Below are 14,164 nucleotides of genomic sequence, written 5' to 3'. Positions count from 1 at the left end.
TAATTTAAGCTCCATCTGAGCTGTGGGTCACTACAGCTCCTCCAAAGCTACCATATGCCTGCTAGGGTCCTCTTTGATAGATGTTCATGAGTGAGAGTGAAACTTAAAGTTTGGTTTGCTTATAAGCTCCTTCTGGCTCATATTTTCAGTCTTGAGTTTTCAATTGAATATTTGAATAATCCATCATACACCTGGAAATAAAAGATAACAGAAAAATGTGTTTAATTTCCTTTCCTGATCCTGTCATGATTACAAACACAACCTCCCACAACAGGTATAATTTAACAGGGATAACTAGTGGATACTTTTACCTGTTAATATGTTTTTTTTTTTTTTTATTTGACTAAATCCTGTAAGAACATGAGGCCAACATGCATGATAAGAATCAGAGTTAACCCCGTCCTTCATCGCCCACCGAAACGCCCTCCCGTTGCCCTCTCTGCTTGCATCTCAAACAAAACAGTTTCTATTTTTTAATCATTGCTATTCACTAAAAACACACGCACACATGCACAAACTCACAACATGCATGTACCCCCCCACTCCTCCCCTCTACCCATCCTTTATCATGCACACATCTCTGCCTTCCCTTTGCCCAGTACTCCCACGGGAGGCAGAGCGCTCGAGGGCCGAGGGGCGTGAGGAGAAAAGGAGGAGGAGAGGCAGGAGGAGGGAAGGAAGGGGGAGGCGGTGTTAGACAATGCCCATTCCTCCAATATATTCCGTCCCCTCCGTCCATGAAGTGAGCCTTTATTAGTGGGGATCGTTTGGATCTTATCTTTCACATGACGCTCGGTGGATGAGGAGGAATCAGAGAAACGAGGTGGGGGGGATTTATCTGCGATCTGCCTGATTCCCGACCTGGAAGAGTGTCGCTTATCTTCATCCTCTTCATCCCCGTCTTCCACATTCGGATGGACCAGTAGCCCTCCCTACAGCCACTCTCATCTATTGTCTCTACTGCCTAAATCCAACAGAGGGCTGGTTGATTCCCCTCTTATCATCCCAATCAGTTTTTTTTATTTTTTTTTTGCATTTTTATTTCTAAATCTAAATGTTTCTCTAGATCTCCTGAACTAATCCCAGGAAGACTTTGCACTCCTTTCTGTTTTCAATGCTTTCTGTGATGCTCGTGTTGCAAGTTTCCAGCAGGAAAAAGTGAAAGAAGTACTTTTTTTTGGTGCATTTTCTTCCATTTCCTCGTCTCTTTGACATCTGATGCTTGTTCAGCTCGTGGAATATGAGTTAATTGGGAGTTTCTTAATCAAAAGAAGAAAGAAATTACCTCCCAACTCTTTTTAAGGTAAGAAAAAAATATTTTATCTTCTTGATTTGAAAGAATATAGCCTTTAATATTGTCATATTTGTAGACTAACAGAAAATTGAAAAAAAAAAATCATGTTTAGAGTTTGTTTTTATTTTAGTTTTTCCATTTATCAAATAATTTATAACTAGCTGCAACATTTTATTTGGTTGTGCTTTATTTAAAGTGTCTTGTTTGTTTAGTTTCTGCTGTCAAGTCACTCCAGAATAAGCTCAGCAGATGTGTTCATCACACTGTGACAGATGGCCAATTCTGATTATGTTAATTCAGGGGGAAAAATGGCCAGCTTCTTCCTCAAAAAATAAACACAAGTTGAATCCAGTTTTATTTTTCCCTCCTAAAACCCCCCAGAAATACATAAATTCAAACATTTAAACATATCTTTTAAATATTCAAGCTTCTTTTTAATTAAAATATAACATTTTCATGCATTAAATTAAAGCAGCATCAGTTTTAGTTTATTTTTACAAATATGAAAAACTAAATTAGTCTTTAAATCTTTTTTTTGTTGGTATTTCATGCAAATGTACTACAGATAATGCAATCTTTAAGATTCTTTTCTGCTTAAAACGTTTATAAGATTATTTAGATAATCATAGGGGAGATTAACAAAGATTAAACCTTTCTCTTGACGTACTGTCATTTTAAACGTTTAAATCTGTTTAAAAGTGTGAAAATTGTGACTTAAAAGTGTAAGTTTATTATTGAAATGTGGTTCAGGTTGGTCAGAGCAGTTTGACAAGTTTTAATATTAACCTTTTTAGGCTGTATTTTGATTAAAAATGTAAATATGTTTAACATGTATATTTGTATTAAGATGAAAACAAAAAAAAATGCATCCTATTTTGACATTTACTTAATCATATTTAGTTACTTTAACACAATTGTTTTATGTTCTACCCTGCTTACATGAAACAATTGTGTTAAAGTAAATAAATATGATTAAGTAAATGGCAAAAAAAACTGTTGCATTAGTTTTTTTCAGTGAAAAGATGTCCAATGATGTCCACAGTTTGGAGAGGCATTAAAATGATCTTTTGAAAATGTTAGATTATTGCATTTCTGTATCATTTGACAGCTTTTTTTAATGTATTTTTTTTTTATAGCCCTAAATTGAAACTATATTTTATTGAATATATTTTTAGAGTTCATAGATTGATGGATTTCTGTGCTGAGGCCTCTCTGCTAATTAAATATTTAATTAACTTCTGTTTTGATTAGATGGATGTTGTTTTATTCTCTAAGATTTGTTAAAAAATGTATTGTTTCTTGCAGGTTTTTGAGGAGGAACGCCCGCCCACACAAACGAGTGCAAACATGATGCTCAGTCCGGATCAGGCCGAGGCGGACCTCTCCTGGACCCAGTCCGACCCGGAGACGCTCCTCAACGGCCTCAAGTCCGCCGGCTGCACCTCGGATGAGCCGACGGAGGGCGAGGAGCAGCGGGCCAAGTGCAAAGCCGAGCAGCCGCTCAGCAGAGAGGAGAAGAGGAGGCGGCGGAGGGCCACGGCCAAGTACCGCTCCGCGCACGCCACCCGGGAGCGCATCCGGGTGGAGGCGTTCAACGTGGCCTTCGCTGAGCTGCGAAAGCTGCTGCCCACGTTGCCCCCGGACAAGAAACTCTCCAAGATCGAGATCCTCAGACTGGCTATATGTTACATCTCCTACCTGAACCACGTGTTGGATGTCTGAGTGGGAGAGGATGGGGGGACTGGTGTGGGAGTTTTTTACAGAAAGCGCGGTATTTTTTAAGCCTTTTACAGCTGATACTTTAGGCTATGGAAGAGGATTAGGGCCACTGGAAAAAAGAAAAATTAACTGACTTTTAAATATTATTTCAGTTTAATATGGGTAAAAAAGTCGGAATTCTGACTTTAATCTCAGAAATCTGACTTTTTTTTTAGAATTCTGAATTTTTTTCTCGGAATTCTGACTTTTTTTCCCCTCAGAATTCTGACTTTAATATCAGAATTTGGGATCTTAATGATGGGTACCATGAAGGAATATATGTTTGAGCACTCAGCTTCACTGATAAAGATGAGTTGTTTGGGAGGGCCAGTGACACAATGATGGAAAATTACGGAATTAGGCGACTTTTTATGTCCCTAAGGGGTCCCCGGTGATGCTATTTCATTAATGGAGAAGCAGAAGGTGATTAAAACAAGAGAGCTAGTCTCTAAAACAGACATGGCTACGGCTTGATGCTAACATGTTTGTTAGCTGCCAAAATTCAGTCCGAATTCTGAGAAAAAAGTCAGAATTCAGAGATTTAAGTCAGAATTCTGACTTTTTTTTCTCATATTATATTGCAATAAAATTTTAAAAATCTGTTAACTTTTTTAATTTTTTCAGTGGCCCTAATCCTCTTCCGTATTAGGCAGACAAGCTACACTGAAAAAAACCAACAACTTAGAATTCAACCAATTAAATTGGAGTAACAATTTACATACTTTAGTTGGGTTTATCATCAGTCTGAGTTTATTTTTTTAGGAAATTCTAACAAATCATCAAAGTGATTTTTGCCCATTTACTTTGTCTTCCATGTTATAAAGAGGCCAAAAATAACATGGCGGTACACCTTCCTTAACCCAGACAACCACAATAAAGATGAGCTTGTTTGAGGCAATAAAAAGTTCATCTTGCTAGCAAGGTCTGACTTCAGCAATATGTTGGTATTGAAATAGTAAATATAAACTAAATAGTTTTGTCAAACATAACTTAACAGTTCTTAATATAACTGATATTATCTGTAATGTTCTCTGCTGGCACCACCCTGAGCAGATTTAAAACTTTCTAAACTCTTCTCATAATATTTTGTCAGAATTAAATAAGAAACGAGTAACTCTAAATCATTCTGGTTTTCCTTTAAATTGAAGGTATGAGGATTTGAGTTTTCTAGATATTTAAAGGTGTAACTTACATCTATCTGACATCTATGACATAAAGCTCCTTCGTTTCTCCTCACCTACTATTCCTAAATTGACAAAAACCTGTTAAATCAACCCACTTTGTCTAATCAGTTATAATCCAGGCCTTTTTTAAGCACTTGTTGCTTTAAAAATTAAAATACAAAACACTATTATTAATTACCTTAAGAAATAAACGCAAGTTCTGACAGAAAAAAAGTTAAAATTTGACAAATAGTTGCAAAGGCTTATTATGAATCAATTTTAAACATAATTCCTGATTGCAAATGATTTAATTGTACCTGCTAATAAACACCTAAATAGGAGTTAAGGTCATTTTTATTGTTATTTATATCAGCTAAATATGTCATTGCTTATTTGATTTGTCCTCCAATAAAAAATAAACCAAAAATAGTCTGGTAAAACATTGCTGATAAAGGAATTAACATTTTTATTCTTCACCATTTTTAACAGCCTCATGTTCTTGAGGATCCGCTTGCTAGCGAGTTTAACTTTAGCATTAGCGCTGTTGCTAAACTAGCTTAATTTGGACCCAATTTAACATTTCTGAAATGGAATGTAAGCAATATTACACATCACATTAACATGCTAATTTTAGTTCAAGTTGAAGTGATTTTATAGCTAATCTTTAATGTGCTCCTAAATTCCTTTTAACAGTGCACATTTAGCTTTTTTCACTGTGTCAGACTGAGGTTTAACAGATAACCTGGCGGGTTTTGGGCGGTTTTTCACATCAAAATGAAGGGATGTAAACGTATAGCTGCTTTAGATCGTATAGTTTAGATGAACTTTTCCATACGGGAAAAAAAAAAGATTAAATGCGTCAAGTGCTACTTATGACATGAGAAATTGTGACCTTAATCATTTTTAAAGTGTATCTATTTATTTATTTATTTATTTGTTAATTGTGTTTATATTACTGGTAATTTATTTATGTTGACATTTTTCTGTATAAATGTATATTGTTTGTTGCTTCAATATATTTTTAGGCTGTGAAATTGAACGTGGAAAGTGATGGTGTTTCCCTGTTTTTTTTTTTTTAAAGAAAGAAATATGGCACTTTCTGTTAATCCACCGCATCTCTTGTTTGCTTTTGATGTATGTTTGATGTCTCTTTGTTTTGCTTTGATAATGTTTGTTGTCGATCGATAGCAACGTTGAGCACTTGAAGTGTGGGGCATCCGTGGCCCCGTAGATATTTGCTTCCCTAAAATGTTGTGTTGGGACGTCAAAGAACGTCATTCAGTTTTAAAATTAGCCTTTTTTTTTCCTGTCAGTTTATTACAAGGGGTTATACAGTGATTACCACAATGAAACCTCTTCTTTTGCTGTGACCAAAAACAAAGTCAGAATTTATTCTCCTCATTGTGCTGTTAGGCTTTTATTTTAGAGTACATGTATTTATTTGTCTGTTCTTTGTATCCTGAAAAATTCCAATAAGTAATTTTATAGCAAAAGGAGAAAAAAAAAACACATATCCTCTATCCAAAGATTTTTTTCGTCTCTTCAGGGTTGTGTAGGCTACTTGTTGCTTTATGCAGATTTTTTGTAGAGTCTTAGAGTGACAGCTGGTTTCTAACAGATTTTTTTTTTTTTTTTTCAAATTTTCCGGTGTTATTTTTAATTAAAAACAAGTACTTAAAATAAAAGACTCCTCTTCCTATTTTAGAGTATTTCTAAAAACATTTCTGCTAATGAGCGTTAAGTTTGAAAAAAAAAAAAAAAAAGAAACCCTGTAGATTACTTGTTTACATGGAGGGATGATGTCATTCAAGCTAGCCAATCAATGTATGGCAAGCCATTGATGACAAAAAACTGTAAAAATCCATATTTACCATGGGATGATAAAATCCCAACTGGAATACTAATTTACACCAGGGGATTACATTATGTCCCCCTCCTTTTAAAAACTCAGTAATCAAATAGTGCTTTTTACAATAAAAGCTTGTTATATAAAAGCTATGGGTGTGAAAAAAAAAAGGCAGCCAATTCAAAGCAGCTTCTGATCTTTTCAGTTTTGGTGACATTTCAGTTGAATTATAAAGCTCTGATCAATGTTTAACCCAGGTGGATTAAAAGCAACATCAATTTTTACCACAAAGGGCTTGCCATACCACAAACTATATGTAAAATAAAAATTCTACACTAGTTTTGATTAGAATGACGTACAAAGCGCTGATAAGCAGCCCAAACAGTCAACCTTTAATCTATTTTTCATGAGCTGTAGTAATATTTAATACAAAATTCAGGCAGTCTGACAATTCCTACATTCCTGATCAGAACTTCAGCTTCAGGAGCCTGTTCTTGTATTTTATTTTATTTTATTTTTTCTGGACGGGGAATTCTGAAGAACAAAATATGAATCTAAATAAAATGCAATACACATATACAAATATTTGGGTGCCTATGGAGTTCAAACTTTATGGGACTTAAAACCTTATGCTAATAATTAGGGGAGTAATAATGCTCAGATTGATCATTAATTGGTTTGTTGATCTTTAACCACTGTGACATTTGAGTTTATCAAAAACCAATTGAAATGTATCTGTGATTTATCTCTTTTCAGTGAGCAAAACACCAATATTATTTGATCTGTATTGTCTTTTTTTGTCACACTAATTTGTCAAACATAATAAGCTATTGGAGGATTAAAGCTATCCAAACCAACTTGGACCCTACAAGTAACAGGGTGTGAAACCTCTGGAGGGTTTGTTATACCTTCCAATGGGTTCTCCACCATGTTTGGCCTGATTATGGTCATGTCACAGTATCACCGTTGGCTATGAGCTCAGACTTCTACTTGGCCGCACCAAATCCTTTATTTTGTTTGAGGGTTTTTATACATTTAAAATTTCAAATTACTTGTGTGATTTGGATAATTGTCCTGGCTGAGCTTAAGGGCACAAACTAATGGCCAGACACTCTGTATTAGGATATTTTGGTAGGGGGAAGATTTTATGGTTAACGGCAAATTATTCACTGAGAGAAGCAGAAAAGTTGCCCCAGACCATCATTATTCCATCACCATGTTTGATTGTTGGTTTGTCAGATCCACTGAATATTTTCCTAAAGGTAAAGTGGAGGATTTTTGCAAATTTTTGAAAAGACCCGCCCTCTCTACTGCACATACACAACCCAAGAGTGTGCACGAGCCAATTTCTCCCCGTGCATGCTCTGTTTAAAAGTTGTTGTTTGCAACGTTCATACAAGCTTACTTTCCAAAAGAAGATTTGCAATTTTTTCACTACGTCAGTCTCACCACCAGTAAGTGAAAAAAGGACGGCCTTACGTAAACGTATCACAAGAATGATTGACAGTTAAGGCTGATTTATTCTTCAAAACTAGGTCATCTGTGTCGGTGTCGCGGTGAACGCAGAGACGTCCCCGCCCCTTTCACAGACACTCTGCTGCACCTCTCCCAACTTGTAGATGACCGCAGACAGGAGGCCTCTGATTGGTCAAATTTACATCCACTCTGCACTATGCGTATTTCCTGTTTGGTACCTTAACGGCTTGTTTTGTTTGTATGACCACGACTCGTAAAGTTGGACCAGCTAGAAGAGTGAGGTGCGCAAGAACGCTGGGACCCTTTTTCCACCTGGATCCCCGCTCTTTTTCACCCTCATGTCCCTCTGTTGTCGGGCAAACTTGCCCCCATTTCCTCACCTCCTCTGCCGTATCTAGACCCACAGCTAGTTGTGGAATAAAAATAGCGCAGACCACGCTTGAAAATTGAGCATAACTCTAAAATGTCTGCGTCATACCTGCGACAAGCTTATGCGACACACTGCTGCGGGAGTATAATTAGCCCTTTAGGAGGACCACTTATTTTGATGATCCACCCGGAAAAAAAAACATCCTCCTCTATACCTGTAAATGAAAATGTTTCTTTTTAAATGAGAAACATACTTTTGTGGTGTTTGTGGTGAGTAGATATTTTTATGCAGAAATACTTGTATTGATACCATTTTATTCCATTTTCACAGACTAACTGAGGCCAGTGAGATCTGATTTAGATGGTTTTCTCTGACATTTTGTACGACTTTTTTAGGCCAGAAGTTTCTCCTCTGTTCCATTTTTACTGCAATGGATGATGACTCTCCCAGTCATTCACTGGAGCCTTTAAACCTTTGAAGAGGCATGGCTTTTTCAGCTGTTTTGTTTTGGCTGTACTGTATTTCTTAGATTATGAAGTGGAGCTTAATATAAAAGAACATCTACATGCAGATCTACATTCAGCACTCTGTAAAAAAACACATGTTGAAAGGTGTAATAAGTGCTTCACAGTTTAGCATACTTATGAGATATCACCCCTTATTCACCCTACTGTCCAAACACACATTCACAGCTAGAGAAAAAAACCCATACTCACTCCTTCAAACACACACATGCAAACACACACTCGGTGGTCAGCAGCTAAAGGCAGTGGTAGGCTACATATATATATGCTCCTGGCTGAAAGGCTCTCTGCCTCCCCAGAGAGGGGGCAGGTGTTACTCCAGACGAGCCAAGACAACCAAATTACTGGCCGTCTGGCACCTCCCGTGGGAAACGCGGCGAGGAAGAAGGGTTGGGAGAGATGGAAATTTATGAGAGGGCAAGCGTGGAGATGTAATATTGCCAAATGGTGTGAGTAGAAAAGACCCAAATATTTATAATGATTTGTTAGATATCTAGACGCCTGCTCTCATCGATTGGGCCAGAAAAGGACTGTAGTTGAGTTAGATTGAAAGAAAATGGTTTTATTCAAACCACATCAGGTTAGCAGAAGTCAACCTTTTTCTGTGAAGCTTGGGTGGTCAGATGGGATCTGAACCCTGTGCCATTGAAATGCAACAGGCTGCTGTATCCATCCCTGTTCTTATTCCCTTCATATATTAAATCACCTCTAATTTCTTCAGTGTTGCTGATGGAAGTTATTAGGAGCCAATGTGAAAATCCAAAAGCCTCATGCAGGTCGGGGGCCACAGGTTGCAGACCCGTAGTTCAGTTGGAAAATAAACTAAGTATTGGTTAAGTTCTTGGAAGCTTGATGTATTGGTTTATAACATAACGGCTTTAAATTTTCTACATGCTGTTATCTGGTCTTAATGATGCAGTTTTAACATTCTAGCTCTGATAACAAACCTCTAAAGCCTACAAATATTTTTGCACGTTTATACTGTGTCCCAACTTCTGTTGCAGTTCTTAACTTTATTTATTGATTGATTGATTGACTTTATTGATCTCACAGCAGAGAAATTTTCTCATTACATAATTATAGCTAAACTGTAAAGCGGACAAAACTTACATTTTTTACCTTTGTGATTTTTCTTCACCGCAGTCTTTTCTCAGTGTTGATATGAAATCGGCAAAATAGTTTAATCTCCCTAAGACACAAAAATACTTTTCCTTTATACAATGAACTATGAAGTAAATGTATCTAAAGTATCACTTGATTTATATCCTGGCAGTATACATAATGATTTTAGCGGTTCAAACTTTAAAACCTCGAAATTCAATATAGCTGCGGCCTAGGTAAGCAGTATAGATATTTATTAAAATAACACATCAATATACTTTTCTAATGGTTGAATGTCCTCAAATAAGGCAATGTCCGTAAAAAATGTCTCTACAGAATTAAGATAGATACATTATTGACTTGTCAGCTACAGCTAACAGGAGCTAGGATGGATACTTGGCAATAAATATCAACAATGCGTAAAAGGTCTAAATCTTGCAATTTGAAGGCAGTTAAGCTAGGTAAGTAGAAATATATTTACATGGCACCTTTTAAGATAAAAATCACAAACTGCTTCGACAAACAAAATAAATACAAGAAAGTAAAAGCAGAGTTAAATGAGTTAGTTAAAGGAAAAGTCCGGTCAGCAAGGAAGGATCAATGGATCATTATCTATACCAAAAACTAATATGTAGGCTGTGATTTAATGAATTTAGTGTTTATCAGTAAAAAATAAAAATAAAAGCAATCATTTTCGTTGCGATTTCTAAGTCCGGAACCGGCCATTTAGTATAACCTCACTCCTGACATCTTCTGGCAGTGATGTCACGATGTGTTAAGCCGAGCGCCATTCTCCCCAATGTACAAGCAAAATCAATGCGAACTATTAGACACATCTGTAATCAACTACAATTATTTAATACTTCACCATTGAAATTCATGAGAGCTATAGTTAAACTGACAATGCCCAACTTTCATGGCAGTTGGATGTTGTAATACATCGGGTCAAATTTGAAAAGAAAATTAGTTATTTGGAACAATTTTGAAGAGGGAGGATTTGCCATCGAACTTCTGGCCAGGGAAAAAACACGTAATATGTAGCCGACATTTTGAAGAAAAATGTTTTCAAGATGACTTGGATAATAGTACGTCGTGACAAATACCAGATACAGCATTGGGACTTGCTCAACAGCCGATACCGCACCGTGACGTCACAAACCGGTAGGTGGCAGTAGTGTTCTTTGACAAACGTGGTTGTCTCTGGTAAAACACATTCAAATTAAATTACTCTTAATTAAAAACATTTATTGAACAGCATGTAATAATTTCATATTTAAAGTACTTTCAGAAGTTTGAATTCTGAATATGACCAGACTTTTCCTTTAAAAGTCCACTGATCTGAGAGTGGGAAGAAGGGAGTTCCAGGGTCTTGGGGCCACAGAAGAAAAGGCTCTGTGTCCTTTAGTTTTAATTTTTCATGATGTACAATCAAAAGGTCTTGATCACATTACCTCATGGCCCTTATGGGGATGTAGGGATATAGAAATTCAGCAATATAAACTGGTAAGTCAAAGTCAAGTTCTTGTCCAAGGTCAAATTACTTTGGTCAAGAAACAACAGCTACATTTGGCAAAACGTTGCAGATGGTAGAAACAGGAATGATTTAGAGATTTAATGTTATTGTCTAGGGTACAACCACAAAGGTTATCCAAAGGTCTCTAACAATTTGGCCCGATAACCAATTGGCTCAATTATCTGATTTATCTTTACAGTTATTTTTGTAATGAGGATTACCTCATTTAGCTGAGGAAAACTTTTAGAGATCCATATTTTAATTGAATCCAGGCAGCTTAATAAAATGTGAAGTTTTGAAACTTTTCTTTGGATGAAAAGAGATACATATAAAGAAGGATATCATCTGCAAAAGAATGGTAAAAAATATCCTTAAAAGATGATGGCAGCAGGAACCAAGCGAGAGCAGGTAAATCTGAAACAAGGCCATAGACAGACCCCTGTGGATCGCCAAAGAGAACGGAACAAGAATGGGATCTGAACATAGATGTAGCCAAAAGGGTTGATCTATCAGACAAGTAGGACAACTGATTCAAAGCACAACCTAAAATATCAGTTGGATGGTTATTCGTTTTATGGCATGCTGCATCAAAATATCTTTGAGACTCTAAAAAGAGGTGTTTCAGTTCCGTCCATCCATCCATCCATCCATCCATCCATCCATCCATCCATCCATCCATCCATCCATCCATCCATCCATCCATTTTCTATCACGCAATCAAGTGGGTTTGCGAGGGGTGCTGGTGCCTATCTCCAGCGGTCTACGGGCGAGAGGCGGGGTTCACCTTTGCACAGGTTGACAGTGCATCACAGGGCAACACAGAGACTCACAACCATTCACACACACTTACACTTAAGGGCAATTTAGAGAAGCCAATTAACCTAACAGTCATGTTTTAGACTGTGTGAGAAAGCCGGAGTACCCGGAGAGAACCCACACTTACTCATGCAAACTCCATGCAGAAAGAGCCGAGCCAGGAATTAAACCTGGATCTTATTGCTGCAAGGCGGCAGTGCTACCCACTGCTCCACTGAGAAACCCGGTGTTTCAGTTGAGTAGAATTTTTGAAACATTGGGTGAACGTTTTCCTGTCATGATCTGCTCCGATGGCTGGCCTTAATTGCTCATTTCACTCACCTTCCTAGTTTTGCCCAGTTCCTAATCATCTCTGATCTCATCCACCTGTAGGTTCAGTAAAGCCCAGCTATTGTGGCCAGATCATTGTTTGATGTTTGTTTGCTGTCTGTTTGTTTATCTCCGTTGGTTTGTCTGTTTAGTTTATTCTATGGTTCATATTCTATGGTTCTCGGCGGCCAGTGGAGTGAGAGGGGTTTAGTGTTTATCTTGTCCTCTGATCGTGTCCAGATCCTTCTCCGCGGTGCTCTCAGGTTTTTGGCTCTGAAAGCAGAGAGGCTCAGTTTCATTCCTGTAAGCCTGGCTCCTAGGAGGAGACCAGTTTAAAGTCCTGCTGAACTCTTGGTACTACGCCTCGTCTCTGCTTCCCTCAACCACTGAGCCTGCCCATCTGCATCTGAGCCTGCCGTTCTGCTTCTGTGCGTGTCTGTGTGGGCACGCTTCTGCTCCCGTCTGACTCTGCACTCTGAACCTGCCTGAAAGCTTTGTGGTTTCCTTAAACCCTTTTTCTGTCTGTTCCTGTGTGGATCTGCCCACTTTGTCAAGCTGAGGCCTCCTGGATGTCAGAACTTTCCTGTTCTGACCTGGATTGGTCTCCTGTCAGCTCTCTGTGGTTGCTGTTATGATTGGGGACACCCTTGATGGCTCTGCATTGGATCCTGTTTGGCAATCCATCGGATGGATCTTGCAGATTTAGCAGAGAATGGACTGAACTGTTAAACCAGGTAAATGACTGTCATCTCCTGTCAGATGATCGTGGTCACTTACCTCTGTTTTTTTCCTCCAGAGAATGCCTCGAGGCCATACCCCCTTTCCCCACAGTCGCTGCAGGTCAACACATCCACAGCAGCCCGTTTCTGTTCAGTTATGTTCTGTTGTGTTGTAATGAACGTTTTGAACTTTCCTACCGGCTGTCTCATCTTAAATACTGGGTCCATCTGTTCCGCTTCATGACATTTCCAGAATACAGTGGTGATCAAGAATAGCAAGTTAGCTGCTTGACCTCCACCTACAACAGAATCTCCACCAGAGAAGGACCTGTGGGGACTGGTCTGTAATTATGAAACAAAGAAGAATCCAGATTAGTCATTTTTAAGAGTGGGTTGATGAAGAGTGGCGCTCTTTCAACAAATGGTAGGTATAAACTGAAGCTGGGGTAGTAGTGGTCCTAATGGTATTTAAAAGAATTTTTAGTTACCTTTGCTCTTGACAAATAAGAAAAATATGATGTCTTTGCTTCTTCAACTGCATTGGCACATTCTTCTTCTTTGACTATTTGAGCTGATGTAACAAGTACATTTCTCCACTGTGAGATCAATTAAGTCAATCAGTCTATTTAATTTAGTTCTCTTTGTCAATCGTTCAATTTTTCAGCAGTAGCAAACACGTGCATCAATATCAGGCTCGGACTGGGAATGATTTTCCTCGCATTTTTCCATGTACACCGGCTCACTTATGGACCGGACGCGACAATGACTGCTGCTGCGTAACTTCCACACTCACCACATCAGCAGGGTTGCCAGATGTCACCGACTGTCCAGCCCAAAACATTTTCATAAACTGTGTGAATGTACGAAATCTCACCCAATTTGAACCGAAGTCTATTGATCTCTTAGGCCATAAATCTAAAGAAAAGCATTTTTTTACCCATAGACGGCCATCCTAAACTGCCGGATTGGGAAACATCCAAACCTGACAACAATGCACGTAAGACTGTAATCGTTAGCCTTTAGATGCAAAACCCCATCATGCACCGCAACATATTTTTGCAAAATATTCAAACATAAATTCGCCAAATATAAGAGGAACATCATAGTTTATATATACATCATGCATGATTTAGGTAGTTACTGTATTACGTCTTGAGCTCCTTGAGTTTTTACTGTCACAGGTAGGTGCTTCGGCCGGAGAGTGTTGGGACCGGTATGATTTAAGGAGGGCCGGCCCTCGTAGGAGCCAGGCCACTATACAAGGAGGTGTGATAT

General features: G+C 38.1%; 1 protein-coding gene across 1 annotated transcript; it reads left to right on the top strand.

The window, feature by feature from the left end:
• Positions 1-699: 699 nt before the first annotated feature.
• LOC119790374 (helix-loop-helix protein 2-like) lies at positions 700-3,132 on the top strand. The gene is made up of 2 exons (XM_038295903.1): positions 700-1,303; positions 2,600-3,132. The coding sequence occupies exon 2, from the start codon at positions 2,642-2,644 to the stop codon at positions 3,014-3,016; it is 375 nt and encodes a 124-aa protein (XP_038151831.1). The 5' UTR covers positions 700-1,303; positions 2,600-2,641; the 3' UTR covers positions 3,017-3,132.
• Positions 3,133-14,164: the final 11,032 nt, after the last annotated feature.

Source organism: Cyprinodon tularosa, unplaced genomic scaffold (assembly GCF_016077235.1).
Source record: "Cyprinodon tularosa strain WSP-4 unplaced genomic scaffold, ASM1607723v1 ctg362, whole genome shotgun sequence".
NCBI classification, from domain to species: domain Eukaryota; kingdom Metazoa; phylum Chordata; class Actinopteri; order Cyprinodontiformes; family Cyprinodontidae; genus Cyprinodon; species Cyprinodon tularosa.
The sequence above is the reverse complement of the archived record's forward strand: the minus strand, read 5'-3'. Positions and strand labels throughout refer to the sequence as shown.

What these genes read in the sequence shown, in the direction of transcription:
- LOC119790374 (XM_038295903.1), top strand. Translation starts at nt 2,642, where the DNA reads ATGATGCTCAGTCCGGATCAGGCCGAGGCGGACCTCTCCTGGACCCAG.